Below are 20,065 nucleotides of genomic sequence, written 5' to 3'. Positions count from 1 at the left end.
GTTTGCACTTTCTTCTTCCTTGGTATATGTTGAAGCAAAATGTAATTTCCCAGTTAGCTGTTTTACTTCATTTCTTGGCTTTCTTTTGTTTAGGGTTGTGTAAGAAAAATATTTTTAACGTTGGTCAGCATTCATATGTCTGTTTTAAAAGGGCTTGTGAAATGAGAAATTGAGACATGTAACCTGTGGAATAAACTACTCCGAAAAACCATTCCCCTGGACAAGTATTTTTGAGGTTTCAGTGCTGTCTTCTGTTTGAGCTTTCATTTGGATAGGTTCTTTCTAATAATTTTAATAGCTTTGAATAGAAATTACTGAAGTCTTAGAAAAAGACAATTCAAACTTAGGTATCAAATCTTACAGTACTAGTTCTGCATGTATTTTAGTCACTGTAATTATGCCTTTTGGTTACTTATGTCTTTGAAAGGTATATTGTGAATTACAAACAACTTGAAGGCAGCTAATGCTTTGTTGTCTTGCACAGTTTTCTTGCTGTGCCAGAAGCAATTGAATAACTCATACTCTAACTGGAAAAACTTTTTTTTCTCCCCCCCGATTCTAAGGTACAGATTTTACTTTTTGTGGACTGTTGAGAAGAAAGAGTGCCTGACTTGGAAGCCTGCTTTAAAATGTCTTCTAGTTTATGAACTCACATCTTTTTTCCTCCTCCCCAACTTCCCTTCTGTTTTGCAGCCATAGACCTTTTGTATGGGGGTATATACTGCTTTATGTGTCAAGATTACATATACGACAAAGACATGGAACAAATTGCCAAAGAAGAACAACGAAAAGCTTGGAAATTACAAGGTTTGGTTTTCCTGCCTGAATTTCTTGTTTCTGTTTTTAATCATACCTGTCCCTCCCATTTGTCAATGGCAAAAAACAGTAAGGGGAAGAAAGAGCTCTTTAGAGATAGTAGTGCAGGCCTTGGGAGAGAGAGATGTCTAGCTATTACTTTCCACGAGTTAGACTGTTAGTTTAACATGTGCGCCACACCTAATTTTAGCAAAAATATTTTATTTTTAATTGCAAAAAATATAAAAATATCTAACATTAATCCTGCAAAACTTGCATAATATCACAGTCAGATCTGTATGAGGTAGAAAATGTAACAGTCTGCTCCTTTAGGCTAATTTAGGTGATACAGGCAATAAATCTGTTCCCCGCACATGAAATGCCACCCCTGTGTGTGATTTTTTTTTTTTTTTTAATAGAACGTGCCAGCTTACTTACACACCTGTGCTTTCATGGTACACGCACAGTTTCTATGTAGAAATATTTACACACAAATATATGTACACACATTTGTTTTATTCAGTTTGCTTTCCCTAATTTTTTCTTTTTTAGCCTTCACCCCAACAGTGGTTTCTCACTACCAGTGTACAATGACAGGTAAGAGGCGTGGGCTGGCGACGCACTTCACTAACAAGCGTCCCTTTGCTGATTATCCTGCCATTTTAGACATGAATCACAGTTAAGAATGCCAGTTTTATCGTGCAAATTGTTTTCCTCTTGTTTGGATATGTTCCAATGATTGCATAATTACAGCAGACTTGATTTCATATGCCCTTTCCTTGATAGAACTACTCCAAAACAAACCTTTTCTCCTTTTTTTGGAAAGGAAAGGAAGTAGCATTTACCTTTAACTGAGTAGTTTTTAAGCATCAGTTATAAAAGCTTGTCATCTTCCATTTCCAGTGGCCTCTAGGGGGTATGTTTTCTTAAAGTGGGAAAGCCTGTATTTGAAGACAGATGACTTCTGTCTAGTAATGTCTCTTACTGAATCCATGGCATCCTGTTTCAATGTGACAGCCTTAGTCAGGGCTGATATGACTTCAAACCATTCTTAACCTCATTTCCAATTTTAAAAATAGCAGCTAACATCGTATTAACTAGAGCTTTTCTGATGGCGTATTGAAAGTGTAGCTGCTTTTACTTAGTTCCTACTACAGATTCCATTCTACTTTCTGCTTATTCCCCATTTTGAGGGAGTTGAGTCAGAGGAAAGGAGGATAGCGAGATTGCCAGTGAGTCCTAGAACAAGAAAATACAGCTTAAAAAGCTTTAGCACAAAGCACTGGTTTTCAAAGCAAGACAAAAAGGAAACTGGTTTTTAAACCTTTCATTTAGGCTATGCACCTCTTCTGAAAACTCCTTCAAAACCTTCTAAGCTGCCTTGTTTTGGGCACCGAATTAACTACAACAACGTAACACTTCATGATGCTGTGGAAGAGGAAGGCCCCTCAGTTCCTTACGTTTGAATATGTAAATTCAAAGAGCAATTTCTTAATTATGTTGTCCTTAGCAAATTATATATTTGTGCCTTCTGGACTGAGATGCAGCCAGTTTGTTCTCCAGTGGACGTCAGGCTGCTATAGCTTATGTTCTAGGGTAATTACAGCTACAAGATTGTTCATCTTGTCGTCATGGATCACAAAGTTGTGCAGTGAAGGGAAGAGTCACCGAGAGGAACTGCCAGGCACAAAACCTGTTCTGTACTGGTTAACTGACTAATGAATGGCATATTAAATATATATATATATATATGAATGCATGTTTATATGAATATGCACATTGCATTTTCTGTCCCCGGAGAACGAATCTGTAATGACCAATGAAGATATAAAATGAAGGAATAGACAACAATACACTTTAAATTACTGGAGTACACAATATAGACATTTTCTCTTTAAAGTCATGGCATAGGATCTTTTGTTTTATGGCTTTTCATTGTGAAATCATATGTTTCCCTGCAAATTTATCTAAAGAACGAGAAAGGGACATACATGGGAGAAATAATAGAGAATTATGTCTTTTTTCTTTTTCTCCATTGCTTCAATCCATCCCCTCCTTCCCATAGTGACTCATGTTATCTGAAAGATTATGAAGTTTAAAGGGGGAGGGAACCCTTCTTCTTCCAAACTGAATGTCAAGATTAATACAAACCCCAGACTCGGTGTCTTGGTTTTATATTTCTACCACAGAGTTAGTTTACCTCAGATAGTGTTGCCAACTTAAAGAACTTAAGAAGTGAATCCAGTCTGCAAAAACTGAGATTGGCTTAAAAATTAAAGTGTCCATGTTGTATATTTTCAAACTTCTGTTCACAGTGCTTGAAGGGTATTAGTATATATTTTAATAGATGCTCACATAACAACATGATGCCTGGAAAAAAAACTTTAAGAAAAACCCCAAATATAATGAGATTCATTTCATACTCTTGTATTATTAACTCTTAGTGTGATGAGTTCCCATGTCCAGCTGTAGTTCAGGGTTATATGATATAACTCTGAACAAGTTGCAACTCTACCATTTTTTTTTTTTCCCCCCTCTGGTATTGAATATTCTTTAATAACAAGGGAGGTGAGAATACACGGAGCCCTTCATTCTAATTAATATTTGGATTTTTGGGAGGGGAAAAAGGTGTATTTGCTGAAGTATAGCAAAGTAAACAATCTATATTAATGATTACTTGCAAAACTGTGACTTTTATAAACTAGAGCCTTCATCGCCTTTTCCTTCACTCATCCATATGTCCCTGATAAAGTCTCTGAAAAATGATAATTTGTGTATTTCACCTAATAAAATTAATTCTTGGATGGAGATTTCACATGCTGACTTGAATCTCTGGCTATTTTATAGCATCATTTTTAAAATGATGAATTTTCACTCCTATAGCGCTACTTTCCTTTAATTGTAAATGGTAACCTGTGCATGTTTTGCAGATCTTTAAGGTAGTTTATATTGGAGTTTTTGGCATGTTTGTGGGTGTTATTAAACCTTTTATTAAAACTTTTTCCTTCCTTGTTTTTTCTTTCTTGTTTGTTTTTTTGGGGTTTTTTTGGTGGGTTTTTTAATTTTTTTTTTTTTTTTATTTTAAACACTGAACCATTCCTAATAAATGGTTATGTCTTTTTTTCCAAATTTTCAAGAGTAATAAAACCTCAATATTCTTGTTAAATTATATAGCCAGAACAGAACACTTCTTAATTTCTGTCTCTGACTTAACTTGTGCTCTTTCTAATGAAAGGCTTCTGTACAAAAGTTTTCTGTCTGTTTTGCTCTGTGTTTGTTGTGGCATTAACTGTACATGGTTTTCTGTTTGGTTTCATTTCTTTTTAATTGAATATTTGATTCACCCAGAATCCTGCAAAGTAATCCAGTCTGTCATGTTTAACTTTACTTGAAGAGTTGCTCTTGTGAAACGCTTTGGTCCGCATCCTCTATAAGCATTTAAGCTATATAATTATATATATATATATAAAAATATATATGAATAGTCCCACTGACATATGTGGAACTATTGCATGCCTAAAGCTGAGCGCACATGTGTTTCCAGGTGTGAATTTTGTTATATTTGATTTAAACCAGGATTTAAACATATCCAAGTTTGTTGGGTTTTTTTTATTATGCAATTTCATCCTGTTGTCAGATTATACTGTGTTTGGCCATTTTTAAACTACAATGAACCCAAATGCAAGAGTTCAAGTTTACAGCTGACCAGTGCGACAGCTGGTACTAACACGGTGTTGAAAATTATTTTGAGCTTTTTTTACAAACCAATTTAGATAAATTCCTAAGGAAGTATTACAGATATGAAAAGGGTTGCTGAAGACATCTAATATAAAACTTGTTGCAAGCCAATGTTCTGTCATATGTGAACTGTCCATATGTGCGTCTCTGAAGTTGCTTCATTCGTTTGCCTATGCATACTGTATAGTGTATTCAAAGCATTGCAGCTGTTTTATCTCATCAATCTGTTACACAGTAATTAGTTTCCTTTTCTGTTTTCCTGGGTGTGTAGCTTGATGCTGAACCTTGGATAAAGGAAAGGGACTGTATGATTCTGGTATTCTTTCTTATGCTTCTTGCATAATCTATTGTTGAATCGAATAAAGTGAGAGATGGGTGCATCCATGTAAATAAGAATTTTCTAGTCCTCAAGAATCTGAAAATGAGACCTTTTATTACTAGAACCTGGAGGGTCAGTAGCAACTATGAATTGAACGTTTTTGGGTGGGTAGCTTCTGACAAGCATAGCTATTTCTGAAAATGAAGATCAAAGAGCTATTAAAATTTCATGTATATTATGCAGAATGTGTAAGCCTCTAGCTATATTTTCTACTATCCTTCTTTTCATATGTATGATTTATAATTTATTTTCTGTAGCACAGCACTGTTTCTGCTCCATGCATTCTGTGAAAAATAACTCTTAATTGACTTTAATCCTCAGTTTTAGAATAGATTGCTTGTCATCTTATTATTCTTTGTTTTTAATGCCAAGATGCTTTTGTGATTCACTGTAATTGACCTTGCATAGTAATTTCTCTGTGCTACATAGAATGCTGCAGCAGTACTTAGCTGGTCAGCACATGAGTCTTCACTGTTGTGTGTTTCTTGTATCAGATTTACACTGAACACAACTCTGTGCTTACTTCAGATCTATTCTCCATACTACTTACCTGACTCATTTCTACTGCGCTTTCCTTTGAACAAAAGAAATGTATGGGAAATAGAATGTTGATGTTTGAAGAGAATAATGACAGATTTTAGCTGCAGCTCATGCGAAAGGGTAGTTAAGTATTTGGAGAGTTTTGGTTGGTTGGTGGGGGGAGGGTTATGTTTAAACCTATTACTACTAATTGTATTTTTAAGTAATGTTAGATATGTCAGTAAAGTGAATCTCAAATATTAGACCTTGCTAATATCCAGTCCTACATCAGTGGTTATAAGGAGAGGCCATACTCTGTAATGGTATATACTAAGACGTGTAGTAACTGTTTAGTATATCAAATTACTAAATTCTGCTGTTTGTCTGTAAAGATTAAGCCTGTATCTGTCCATTAAGTTGGGTTAGTTTTGATTTATTTAATAGCTTGTCAAAGTTCGGTGATGAGATTTCTTAGTTATCCTGTATCTTCTCCTAAAATCATATGGCGGTTCTGTCATTTGACCTCCTCTGAGCACAAAGAAAGGCATTTTTGAGTAATAGTGAATTCTTGTGCTAGAATTTCTTTTTGACTGAAAGGAAGATGATAATCCAATAATAGAAAATTTATTTGGGCTAGATATTCTTTATAAGTAAAGAAGCGCTTTTCTTTTAGTTCTTATTTGTTGGAAGATTAGTTGATATCTTTCTGAACAATATTGTTTGGTGGGAAGGGTAAAAAGAAATCAGTCTCTTGTAGTTGTACATAGATTGGATCTAACTTAATGGACAGCATGTTGAAAGTTTTTACTGGAACAGAGTTTTTATCCTTTTACTAAACAACTTCCTGAAACTCTTTTCGTCTGCTTAGGCATTGGAGAGAAGTATTCAACATGGGAGCCAACCAAACGAGAGTTAGAATTGCTACGACACAACCCCAAGCGGAGAAAAATAACCACAAACTGCACCATAGGTAAGTTCTATAAATCCTTTCTGAAGCTGATTCTCAGCCACTTGTATGATCAAAATTCTGTGGTGTTTTTCCATAAATATTTTTACCTTGAGGTAATTGTAGTGGATTTCCTTAACTGTTAGGATAACAAAATAAGTTTATTTTACACTACCTTTTTCTCACTGTAGAAGGATATGTCACTCTGGTACTGATGATGATTCATCTGCATAACAGCTACAAAACAGAACTTTTTTTGACAATATGCGTTTAAAGACTTTAGCAGAAATCAGTGATGTTATCTCAACTTAGTCCTCATCGGAGGTTCCATGAAGGTATATGAAGGGAAATCCTGTAGTTCAGATGTATCCTTAACTATAGCAGTCTATTGGTAAATCTGTTTTTAGCAGACAGAATAAGCACAGCAGTGTCTTTCTGCTTCATGTTCTAAACTCTAAATGGGGTCTCTTCAATTTCATATTGACTCTGAAAAGATGTAATTTGTTCTCCAATGTGTGTCAAACAGCAGTTTTGAAATGCATATCAAATGTTTAATGTTTAGAGTTCGGTAGTCTGGAGCAAAGAACTCTGAAATGTGGGCGTATCTACTTATGGCTGGAGAGTATTTGGGTAAGGGTGATGAAAATGAACAGCGTTTTCCAATTTTTTTCTGCTGTCTTTAGGTTGGGGGCGTAGGGGGTTAAAACCAGCTTCCTGACAATCTCGAATGAAAATTATTGGGCATTTTCCTGTACTGTTAAATCCACAGTAACATTTTAATGGTGAAGGTACAAGGTTGGAGGTGTAGCTATAGACATTGGAAGTAGGAAACAGTTTAAAAAGCTTTTTCCTAATTTTTAAGCTACTTACTGTTTTATGACAACACGTCATGCTTTCAGCACATTTGGTTTTGTCAAAATACACTGAACATAATTGCTAAAACTTTCTAATGTCATGTTTCTAATACAGTAAGTCATCTTTAATCCAAAATGTGTATATTTATTTGGAAAAATGGACAGAGAAGACCAAGTAAGTTGTAATAAGTTGAAAATGCGTATAGAATGGTAATTCTAAAGAAGGGACCTATGCATTTGCAATAGTGGACCAGGAAAGACAGTTGGAAAAGCATCTGGACTTTGGAAACTTCAAGCAGCCTAGGAAAAAATAACTAGGCAAAGATTGCTTGCATCGTGTTGACACTGGTATTTTGTGTTTTATGAAACTCCAGTATATTTTGTAAAGACTGTTACAAATTACTTAAGATAATAGAACTGTGCAGGGCAAAAAAAAAGTTTGATAGAAATCTGAACATGAATGTGACCTTTCTGAAGAATTGAAGCACATTTCTGTTTCTCTTCCCAATTTGAAGGAATGCTATGCCTACTCTGAAAGGATTTTAAATTTTTCAGTCTATTTTAAAAGGACACGTCTGGTTGCATGAAATCTCATACAACGCTGCATGGGCAGGGGAGTGCTCATGGAACACAGGGGATAAGGGAAATGACTGATCTCTTTACTTCTGCAGGCATGCTTTTAATAATTTCTCCTACTGAGCCCTGGAGCTGTCTATGTGCTGAGATTTAGAAAGAGAAAAAAATCAAAGCACCCAGGAGACATAATGCAGTTTTGGGCTACAGTTAAAAGCAGAAGACTAGCTTTCTTTCACAAAAATACATTGGGGGTTTAGCTGAAGGAAGAAAAGATCTGCCATTGTCCTTGAGCCTTTTCTCTCCATCTAACCTGCTGCTAAATATATATCTGCTTCAGAGTCTTTTTCCCTTCACTTTCCTCACATTGACTTGTCTGTTTGCAGTTTCAGATCAGTGAAGAGCCTATATGCAGACTGAAATGCTGCAATTATCTGGACATTCCCATTTCTCTCTTTTTCTAATACCCAATTCTTTTGACATCAAGTTTTTATCAATCCCATAGCAGATATTAGTGAATCCAGTTTCTCTTCTGAGGTAGGTAAATGGCTCAGAGAATAGGCATAATGTCCAGTTCTATTGGTTCTGAAAATGAAGGTTATGTTGATAACCATCTATAAGCATTGCACAGCTGTTGATCAGTTCTGTTTACAAAAGAGTCTGTTAAAGCATAACCAGCTGCCTTTTATGTATAAAATGCTCTCTGCAAAGCTATTTAAGAGGAATGCCAGGGGTGTTTGCTGCTTTCTGTCTTACCTCCAGAGATACACTGATGTCAACTGGGAGACAGCATGTTTAACTGCTCTGCAATGACCTTCTGAAGTGATTATTGTGCCAATGCCCGCTTCAGCATTTGTATAAAAGACAAGTGTATTAGTATTATAACTAAAATAAGTGGGACAATACTCTGAAACCTGGACAGGCATGGCCTTGAAAGGATATCCTTAACTTGTATGTGAAAGGCTTGCATATGATTTTTAGCCCTAATAATAAAAAACATTAAAATTGATGTTATTCATATCTAGAATACACTGAGGTGGTAAAATATGTTTTGTTGTAGTTTTCTGTTACACTTATATTATTTACATGACACTCATTTAGGGGATGTTTTACTCTGTGGCAGAACCCTCTTCATAGTTAAAGGGATTTTTTTTTATTCCAGATTTGTAGCAATCTCATGATGCTTCTCAAGCAGCTGGACGTGTCTGCTACTTTTTCTGAGCTGTTTGAACTTTTATACAGCTGCAGGATCCTTTGTCTTTCATTGGCACCATAAATTAAATCTGAAGAACTCTCAGTCATGAAATGAATATGTTATAATGGAGGATTGAACTGGTAGTTCATTGGAGGAAATACTGTACAAAACTCCTAGCTTTTGATTTAGCAAAATTAAATTATGTTTTCTCTTATGCAACAATTTGAAACCCATTGAAGAAGGAACTTCTTGTTCACATCCACAAAAAACCAAACCAAAACCTCAACAAAAATCCAACTTAACAAAACCCCATAAAGTTTGCTCTTTTAAAATGGTGTGTGTTTCCATCTCACAGATATCTTTCCAGCTAGTAAGAAGATAGAGTAGGTAACTTTGCTTGAATCACTATTTTGCCATTGAGCAAATTGCTCTTCAAATGAAAACTCATGTCAGGCACTGCTACAGGCTATAGAAACTCTGCAGATTCCTGCCTTTTGGGATATAAACAAAGGGCTGTTCCCAACCTTGCACGTAAGCATCTCCAAAGTGACTTGGAACACACTGTTAACTAAGTGGAAATGTTGAGCTATCTTTGTGCAAGAAGCCATGATGAAAAATCCTTGCATAGTGTGGATTTTGTGTGGGGCATTTCATATTCTGATGTGCTAGCAGACTTGAAATGTTGATGGAGTTTCTGCTTTCCAGACACTCAAGAAGACCGTATAGTCTACTCGGACCATGAACGTGCTCTTCGGTAGCAATATCAGCTCAAGACATTCTCAGACCTTATGTGCCCCAGATGCTAATAGCATGCTGCCTTTTTCATTGTGCTGGCACAGTTGTTTTCAGGTGAACTAGATCAGGCTGAAGGGATCACATATTGCAGGGAATGCAGAGGGTGAGTGGAAAGTAGAAATTTTCTAAGTTATTGTATGTTGTTCTTAGCAGCAGTACTGAATCATGGCCTAGATTATTCGATTTATAGAATACTTCTATTCATAGAAATGCTCATCTTGATTTTGGGTTGAAGCTGATGTTTCAAGCATCCTATAAAACCCAAAACTTTTATATGGAAAATCAGATAAGAGTTAAACTTAACAATTATTAAATTAGATTCTAACAGCATAAAAGGAAAATCTAATTTTTCAGCCTCTTATCTGTGAAGAGGCTGCCCTCAGCAAGTGAGGGTAATGACCAAGCTCCAAGTTCTCAAGCAAGTTTTTTTTTATTACAGGGTTGTACTAGAAGTGAAAGTGATGCAGTATCTTTCAGGAACTATTTTCCAAAGCTCGTGTTGCTCTGCTATCATTAATACTCCCAGCAGATCAGCTCTCCTGAGTACATGAAGTATTAGCTTGGGATCAGCTGGTCTCTGATTAGCATATGAAGTGACTTTGTGGCTAAAGATTGGTGTATTAACAATAGGAAGAATTAGACTCCCAAGGCACATGGATAATTAGCAGGAGCCACCTGGGATTCCCATTTGCAGTGTTGCAAAAAGGCAGAGGGGATCGCCTTTATAGGAGAGTGAGCAAATCCTTTTCAGAAAGAACGATGAGGTGTGGGGGGAGGTGGCAAAAACAATAGCTACATGGGAGTAGCAGGTGGTTTTTGCAGCTGTGCAACGCTAAGCAGTGTGATGTGACAAAGAGCAGCATGAGTGGAATAAATATTGCAGCAGAGCTCCCATGTAAAGGTGGCAAGGAAAGAGGAACAGTGGCCTGGAAAATATTTCTGGTTGTCTAGACAAGCTAGCAGGAGCTTTTCCGCTTCTGTAGAAGTAGCGGTAACTTGAAGGTGTTGAAGACTACATTAGTACTTGGAAGTCTTTTGTGAATGTACCAGTGTTATCCCACACTTGTGGGGTAACGCCAGCTTTCTGGTGTACTTTTTCTAGTTGAATGCTACTTAAGGTAGCTCCAATGGAAAAGTGTAATGACAAACATGGTTTGGTACAGCACCAAATTTTTAGCTGTAACTTAAATTTAAAAGTTACTGATTTGTACGCAGTAATACTTTTATATTTGAAATCATGCCCACACAAAGTGCACCTTGAATAGTAGCCTCTTCTTCGATTCTTAAATTTTTTTGGACTTTGTGTGATGAAGGAAAGGAGAACCTCCTTTAAGATTACTCAGGTGAATGTTTCCTCTGTGACTATTTTTTATATCTAACTTCAGAATTTGAATGCTTATCTGGTTGGAAAACTGTTTCCTAAAAGGTTGCATTAGTAAAATAAAAAAATGCTACCCTTCTATTGGGGAGATCCTTCTGTTCCTGTTTTACCTTGTCATGAGCTCTGACCATTGGACTGAGTTGTGTAATATTTTTCCTAGGTCTAAAATCGATAAACCTGGTAGTAAAAATAAATAAAAAACCCCTTTCCTCTCAAAGCTCCCAAGGAATTTTAAGAAAAATTAGAGGGGCGTGAATCTCCTAAGAATTTGAAAACATAAGCTGTGATTTACTTGCTGAGGTTTGTAGAGATTGCTAGACTTTCGAAGTTTACCTCTTTAGCAATGTAAAATATAAAGCTTCCCTCTGCAAAAGACATTTTGAAAAGAAATTCCAGACTTGATATTTCAGTAGCCTTTTTGTGTATTGATTGTTATCTGAGAGCATGTCACCTAGTTTTCCAAAGCTAGTGCCAGAAAGCAATTTGCATCGCTGCTGTCATGTCACTTTGTATGGTTGATCTTCACAGCAGTCATTGATTGAGTTATCTATGATTTAATTGCTCCCAAGTAAGCTTAGGAACGGCCACATTATTACTGAAGTCCTTGCAGTGTTTACCTGCTTGGAGTGAGCAAACTTTTGTTACAGAAACTTTTATTATAGAAAAGTAAGTCATCTTACCTTCACATTTGAGGAGTTTACTAATTAACAATACTTCTTCAGAATGCTGATTTGATCCCAGGCTAGCTTCACTGAGGAACGAAGGGGGTTTTCTGCTCTTACTATCTTGATATTTGATTGAATTTTAGGCCCTCTTTCAGAAAGGACATAGAATCGTAGAATCCTAGCTGATGTCTTTCAGTATATGAGTTGTCCTGTTTATGTTTTCATGTCATGGTTTTGCAGGGGCATATTCTTTAATGAACATTAAGAGAACCAAATTCTAAAAAGCATTTCTGATGAAAGCAATAACACTTTATTATCTTTCCCTCTCCCCTCCGTCCATGTTGACGCTATGCTTTAAGCAAAAGAACTATCAGTATACTTCTCTCTAATACCTGCTAAGGGTGAAGACATATGCTACAACTGAGGTAGACAGGTTTCTTCCGTCAGGGGACAATCCTTTTTTTCTCTTCAGCCTTGTGTACGCTTCCCCTTAATGCCAGCCACGTGGTCCCACCCTCTCCTGGGCATTCACTCTTGTGCTGTCAAGCTGGTTGCAGGGTCTGTTCAGTTCATTAACCTGGCAGAAAACATGGTGCTTTTTTGTTGGTAGTGGTTTTGCAAGAGCAATGTTCTCCTGTGTTACCACACTCAACAGCTTGACAAAGGTTCTGACACATGCACAAAGCTGGCATGAGGAGGGGATGGCACAGGAATGGGATGTGTGGCTGGGAGTAAGGGGGACCTCCTTTTGCTGACAGCAAGCCACGCTGCATCTGAGCTGTAGTTTTGTTTGTCTACAGCAAAGCCAGTGAAGATTAACTACTCTTGGACTGTCACCTTGTAAGGCTTGACATTAGAGTAAGCCAGGAAGTCAAATTTTAAACAGAAAACAAACTTTTCAGGCTTTTTAGGATCCCATGCGAACAGGACAAATTCTTTGAGAAGCTGGCATTAGTGATAACATGGCCTCTATTGTTGCATATTTAGCTTAATATTTTTAAAGAAAATATTACATAATTATGTGAATTCCCCCTTGTCTTCTAAGATTCTAAAATCAGTCAGTTACCTTGTATTTATCAATTTACTTCTTTTTTTAAAATCAATCCGTGTAAGGCTGAAATCTAAATGACCTTTTTGGCTTATGCCATTTACGGTTCCTGCTGTAGCGTATATGGATAACCTCAAAGTTTATGGCTCTTCCTTTTCAGCCTTTATATGCAGTCCCCCTCCGCAAGAGAGAAGAAAGCTCTTCGGAAGTAACTAATACAAAATGTTGGCCTATCTTTTGTTTGATGATTGAAATGTAGTTGAAACTTGCAGGGCATGTTTTTCAGCTTGTAAAGGTTAATGAAAGGAGGATACCAATTCCCTTTACAAAGAACTTTTTTCCCCAAGGGGTTAGTCCTGCTTTCCAGTTGAAGTGCTGTAACTAGTTGAAGTATAAACCAGTTAACATCTCTTCTCCAGGGAGTATCAGGCAATAGTAGTGGGATAGCTTGGAAAGTAAAATTACGTATTCAAGGAAATCACGGCTAGTTTTGGCCCTTGTTAGGCCTCCCAGTATTTTTCAGTTGATCTTCTTGCAGTATCATACAGATCATTGAAGAAACCACCAGACCTAACTTGTGTACATCGGGAGTATTCTTAGCAGCACTTAGAAATATGATACTTTGGTTTCTTGCAATATCTGTGTATAGAATAAATCCCATGCCTTTGCTTTGTTTCCAGTAAAAATTAACAAAATGTCAAAAACAATATTGAGGAGAAGTTACCTTGAAGCTTGAGCTTGGTGGTAGGTTAGCATTGGAAACAGCTTTTGCTGTAACGTGCTAGATGTGTTCTGGAGGAGATTCTTAGGTCCAGGGGTCTGCTTGAAGGTTTTAATTTGCATGGCTTCATGTGGGAGCAGTTTAGTTTAAAACAGAATAGCAAGCTGAGTAGAACCTTTGGGTATATTTGCTGTCTGAGGAGTAGTGGGTTGTCATACAGGTTTTAGAATTCCTTAAAAAAATACATAAAAAAAATTGTGAGTGGTTTGACCTTTTTTTTTCCTTCCCTGTAAAGCTTGTTTTGCATGTTTTATTAGTGGGGAAATAAGAGCAGAGAGACACCAATGTATAGGCATGTGTATAGCTGCAGTAATATAAAATATTGCAGATGAAGAAATATTGACATAAGCATCAAAGTTTGTAAAGCCAGAATTCTAATCTCCAGGGATATCTACCTCAAATACAACCCCTGCAGACTGTACGAAGTCAAAACTACTTGTATGTGAAATAAGCAGACTGCAGTTGGGGTTGAATTTTTCTGTTATCCTGGCTTGGAAAATTGCCATTCGTATTACTTGCATAGAAAATACTTTAATTTCGTAACTCTAGGTGGCTCCTGGGGATTTGAGACAAAGGAAGACACACTGTGTGTGTTCACAATGGGAAATTCCTTAGAAGACAGGGTTCTTAATCCCAGGCTTGGATCGTGTTCCAAACTTCTAACTCAAACCTGATTTTCCTCCTCTGGACTTTTTTTAAAGTGGATCCATGGTTGTTACTGATCCATACACATCACTTTTTAGTTTACAGACAGTGTTTCGATTTGACTTTTCTAAAACTGTGCTCTGCACTTCTTCAGGTGAAACTTCATCATTTGGATCCAGCCAGGTAGCAGCATGAAAAAAGCCTTTTTTTCCCCTCCTAGATGCTGATTCAACTTTCAAGTGTAAAATGTTTGCTGAATCAATTATTTGTCTTGCCTATCTCTCTCTAATGGTAGTTAATTTTTTTCCTGTGCTGTGCTTTCTTCACTAAGTCATTATATAACTTCAATATGCAGTCAAAACACTAGGCTTTTAACATGAAAAATGCAGTAAATGTTAGTCACTTGTCATCATCTGCTTGAACAGGTTTTTATGGGAAGGGGAGGTTTCTTATCAAGAAAAACCCAACAGCAATATATAGCCAGAATTTTATTTTGGCCCTCTGAGCAAGGTACCTTTATTTAGATAAAGTATTATTTTTTGTTTGTTTAAAGAAAATTTATCAGGGCATTTCTTTAAAGTAGTGCTTATCTGGCTTAAAAAAACCCAAAAACCAAAGCAGTGGACGCTTACAGAAAAACAGATGTGCTACAAGTGCTTGGCTTTCTGTGTCTGTCAGAACAAACAGCAGGCCTAACCCTTCTTTGACAGCAAACCCTGAGGTCAGCAGGTACGTCTCCTGTTTTCTTGACCACGCTATGCCAAACTACAGACTATTGCTGGTTTTGGTCAATATCATTCAGTGATCCTCTAAAAACCAAAGCCTTTCTTGAAATGGAGGGTATATTTTCGCTGTACAGTGGTGCAGTCGTTGCAAAGATACTTTCATAATCTCTCAATCAAGAGCCAGATAAGGAAGTTCAGAATTAGCCCATGTAGTTACACTGATTACAGTCTTAACGCGTGCCTGTTGTCTTGTCATGGACAGAGATGCACCCTTAGCATGAGAAGGTTCTTTTCTTACTATTAAAAATCCCAACCAAACAAACAACCCAAACCAAAGAAATAAACTTTGATTTATCACTGTATTTTAGCCTGATTAGCTCCATGTCATTACAGAGAGCATGGCATTTTCAACAAGGCCAGTAATCTCCATCTCGGTTTTGTTCTTTTGTGGATCACTTTTGGATTATATTTACTGTGACCTTCCATTCTGCTCTTTCATATCTGCTTCTAGAGTCAGGCTTTGTGTGGACAGAAGGTAGATACAGTATATACTGAAACTAGGAATATGCATAAACAGCATGTGGCATGGTTTGTGTGTTGTGGATTGTTGGAATAGCTCTGTGCCAATTCATCAACAATAATTTGTGCATATTAATATATTTGGATGCATTTAATTTCATTGGCAGTTAGCTTACTCCTTAAGTTATTAATTTGTGAAATCTGTTTTGAGGAAGGGTAAAAACTTGTAGGCAGCATATGGTGTGATATTGGGGGGAAAGGACGGCTGCGGGTGTGAATTTTATTTTGTCAGTTTAGTGGGAGTACCTCTTCTTCTTTAAAGATGCCATCTGCACAGGATTCTCACTGTAAGTCTTACGCTTCTGTGCAGATCATATAAGATCTCACTGAGCTTTTAAGTTTGGCTGCTTTGGGGGAGGGCAAAGAGAATATTTTATTCTGTGCCACCTTTTGAAGTATTTTATTTTGTATAAAGGCTTTTTTCTTTGCCATCAAGTTGCCGTATAAAAATACGTTGAAGGGTCTAACTAGCTTTTAAAGCCTAGTTGTCATAATGCTCTGTATCGATCATTCAGTCGTTTTGACAAACACAGTTCCTGTTCTTTGCCTGTTACTGTTCTCTTTTGACGTTGGGTGTCTTCTGTCTCTTCTCCCTGACCTTCCTGCAATTATTATCAGATTAATCATTATTTTCATGCTCTGGTTCATAGGACTTTAATGTCTTGAACTTTGCTTTGTAGGGTGTGTGAGACAGGGCAGCTCCTATTTTGGTTATGTAGCTCCTTTAGGAGCTTCTCCATACCTTTATTCGACTTTAAATTCATTCAGCTCTGTGTATCTGAGTGTACAACGAGCACCACAGTTTTAAGGGGTCTGGCTTCATTGTTAAACTAAGGCATTTTGTGCAATGCATAGACCTATATGCAGCATTTCATGCCACGTTTTCTGCTGTGCAGAAATAGGCGCCTTTTTGTTTCTCTAGCTCTTGATATGACGTGTGCTTGGAGTGCATCGTGTTTCATCTTGCTCCTCCAGCTGATTGATCTTCAGGTGTTACAGGGATCAGATAATCAAATCTATTACTAAGTATCAAAGCATTATGTGATTATTTCCAGTGCTGTATATGAAAGATGTTTTCTTCTATTGCATGTTCTGAAAATTTGAGATCCAGATTGTATGTATGCATTCCCCAATGTGTTCACTCACTGCTAAGAGATCCTGACAGAGATTGGATCAGGTTGAAGCACAACACAAAATTTGTTCAGTGGGTCTTGATATGCCAGGATAGGAATTCAGAGAAGTTTGGTACAAGTTCTGCTGCAGAACTTAATGTCTTTTTCAGGCTTACTCGTTTCAGCTGAGAGAATCAAATAGAGAGAGATGATTCCCATGGATGATTACATGCTGTATAGCTTTCTGGTTTTGAGAACATGATGCATTGGTTTCTTTTTGAGACACCTGAGAGAGAAAAACAATTTTGCAATGCAGATGGTCAGTAAAAATACTGAAGATGAGAAATTACGGATATAAAACCTGACATTTTCCATACTCTTGAAGGAAAAAAAAAAAAAAAGCCTTTATTTGCAGAATGCTCACGGGTCGTCTTCCTGCTAGGTGACTTACCAAAAGGTTCAAAACTAATCTTGCGTATTGCAGAGATCCTTGGCTTTAGCTCCCCTTTCCCCTCCTGCCCCACATTTATTTTAAACTTAAGCTTGGCTATGGGAGACAGTAAATTCATATAAATGCCTATTACATTTATATGTAATTTTAAATCAATTTTTAGGCGTGGATTTAACTATGTCACCTTAGTTTATGAAAAGTCCTTTCCCTGAATTTTTATTTTTTTAAATTCAGGTTATTCTTTACACTTATAATACAAGGCAGCCACTGCTTAACAGGAAGAACAGTTCAACTTCACATCCTGGCCAGGACAAATTGCTCCTGAAATATTTTTTATCCTACCTAGATGAAAACCCAACTGTTGTGCACTTGTCACATGAAACTTTGTGTGGTTGTATAAGGATTGATGTCATGCTCTGCAGCTACAAAACAGCAAAATATTTACTCTAAAGGAAAGTATTTTTATTTGTATTCTGATCTGTTCCTTTTTACTGTAATTGTGACCAGTCTGGGGACATGTTGGCTAGATTTGGCCCACAGAAGGCTTCTGTCTAGCTGTTTTCTTTTCTTCCTTGCGGGGAAGCGTATGGGGAAATAAAATGACCCGTGCCATACCCACTCAGGTGCACAGAAGTTTCTAGTGGAGAAACCAGCAATACTGCAGTGTCTTGGACAAGTTGTCTCCTCCCTCATTTTAGGAGCTTTTGTAAAGCTATTGCTATTTGAAGTATTAAAAAGGAATTATTCTAATTCAGAAGCTCTAATACTACTAGTAAAGGAGCTTGTCTGTGTATCTTCCATATATCTTCCATTTTTGCAGTTCTTAAACTGCATTAATTTATTTACTGAGATGACACTGGAACACTTCAAAATACAAGTATATCGGGATATTGCAGGATCTCATCACTGGAGAGTTTTAAGAACAATTCAGGGAAACATTTGTCAGGAATAATATAGGTAGTGTTAATTCTGCTTTGAGGTAAAAGGCTAGACCAGGTGATTTCTCAAGATCTTCTACAGCTATGTTTCCTGTGATTTTAGTGGAAGATTCAATGCACTTTTCAGTGGTTTGGTCAAAAACACTCACTTTGTTTTGTTTTGGAAGCATGTTTCGTAATTTAAATTCGCAGGGAAAAAATACTTGCAGTTCCTTGTCTTGCTTGAAACAGCTTCTCTATTTACACAGGCTATAGAAAAATAAACCTTAAGAGGTTTGTTTGTTTGTATTGCCAGATATTTTAGGAATGCTGACTCATTTTACCAGGCCGAGGGTGTGCACACATGAGCAAATTACCATCAAATCAAAAGGATGAGAACTTAAAGGACATCAAGTGCTCCTACCTCGTCTGTGTGCTCGGTCTTAACCCAAGCATACAGTTACTGCAAAGTAAATGACAGGCTGTAACCTCACAGCCTGGCTTACCATGCCCACACTGTTAGAAGAGATCACTTGCCTTGTTTGAGGTGCTTTAAGCCTGGAGAAACAGAAATAAAAATAAGCATAATTGGTCAGTACTCTTTTGGAGAATCAGGGGCACACAGTGCTTGCACACCACAAAGTCACAAAGTATCTACAGGTAAATGAAATCGTAGGGAGTGTGCCCTAAGGCAAAATGGAAACTCCTTTGGGCTGTGAAATGGTTCATGTTTTGGCATCATTAGTTTGTGAATTGGTTCAAAGATGTACATACTGTAAGTGTAGTACAGAGAGTACTTTCTGGGTGGTACACTTGGGAATTGTCTGGTTTGTGGGTTTTGTTTCATCTGTGCAATAATAATCTAAAATGCTACACTTTGATTACACTCTTGGTAACATCTTTGATCAGTTTGCTCCAAGGATGTCACTTGCCCTTAGATTCTTCCAACAATACATGTCCAAATAGTATGCGTGGAAAGGCCCATCTGTTGCTCTGAGGAAGAATCTATAGTAAAGCCGCCTTTGGTAGTCATTGCTTAGAGATGTGCATTTTTTTCCCCAAATCTGGCAAAGTTAAGAGTAACCTTCCTTGAATCTTATCTCCATTTGTTGCTGTTACTTCCATATCATTACTAGAAATTCTTTATTTAAATTAGCTACAAACATGTATCTCCTATGCTGAGCCTTTAGTCCAGTGTTGTTAAAATGTTATGTGATTGCTTTTAATTGAAGGTGCAGCATGATACAGGGACACTGCAGAGCTCCTCCAGAATTGATATATAGCACTGCCAATAGCTGCAAGCTTAAATTTTTCTCGACCCACATGAGCAGGTATGACACAAAGGAAATGAACTGAAATACCAGATCCATGCGATCTCTTTGCATTACCCTATGACTCTTTTTTGCATTACTAAAGTGAATGGATGATGCATTAAGCCACAAATGCAAAAGTTCATATGCGGAATAGCTATGTAGTCTAAAAATGACATTGAAGATAGTTAGCAGCCCTGATTCTGGCAGCAGCTGTTACCTATTCTCCATCCCTTCCTGAGTGGCAGCAGGAAAACAAAACAAATTTTGTTTTCCAGAGTCGTGTGGTAGGAATAGGGATACAAGCATTAGGGCTATGGCTGTTTTGCTACCCAGCCTGTGGTTTTTAGACAACTGCCTGCGCAGGAAGTTTGTTACAGTAGAGGGAATACGAGGGCTGGCTGTCTCTGAGAGACCGACCGTTCCTGCATCCCTCCCTCATTCTGGCACTGGCCTTTTGTCCTGACCCGCGGTGAGCTGTGTGAACAGGCTCAAACAGGTCAAAGACTCATCACTGTTTGCAGGTGATGAGTTCATGCCCTCAAGGTGAGACTACTTTTTCTGTCAGACAGGCAAGGTGAACCATTTCACCGTGGAGTCAAGCAGATGCCAGCTCAGTGCAAGGGGAGCATCCCTTTTGGCATCAGTGAGCTGGTA

The 20,065-nt window shown here is 37.4% G+C and overlaps 1 protein-coding gene across 5 annotated transcripts in view; it reads left to right on the top strand.

Annotated features, from left to right (window-relative positions):
* Positions 1 to 20,065, top strand: part of USP22 (ubiquitin specific peptidase 22) — a 113,284-nt gene that overhangs the window by 52,873 nt on the left and 40,346 nt on the right. For 4 of the 5 annotated variants that reach the window (XM_075515323.1, XM_075515326.1, XM_075515327.1 and 1 more), the window contains 3 exons: positions 694 to 807; positions 1,348 to 1,392; positions 6,300 to 6,401. In XM_075515323.1, coding sequence (XP_075371438.1) covers positions 694 to 807; positions 1,348 to 1,392; positions 6,300 to 6,401 — 261 coding nt within the window. The remainder of the gene's footprint in view (positions 1 to 693; positions 808 to 1,347; positions 1,393 to 6,299; positions 6,402 to 20,065) is intronic. The other variant, XM_075515328.1, reaches the window with a different exon arrangement.

Source organism: Mycteria americana, chromosome 12 (genome assembly GCF_035582795.1).
Source record: "Mycteria americana isolate JAX WOST 10 ecotype Jacksonville Zoo and Gardens chromosome 12, USCA_MyAme_1.0, whole genome shotgun sequence".
NCBI classification, from domain to species: domain Eukaryota; kingdom Metazoa; phylum Chordata; class Aves; order Ciconiiformes; family Ciconiidae; genus Mycteria; species Mycteria americana.
The sequence above is the reverse complement of the archived record's forward strand: the minus strand, read 5'-3'. Positions and strand labels throughout refer to the sequence as shown.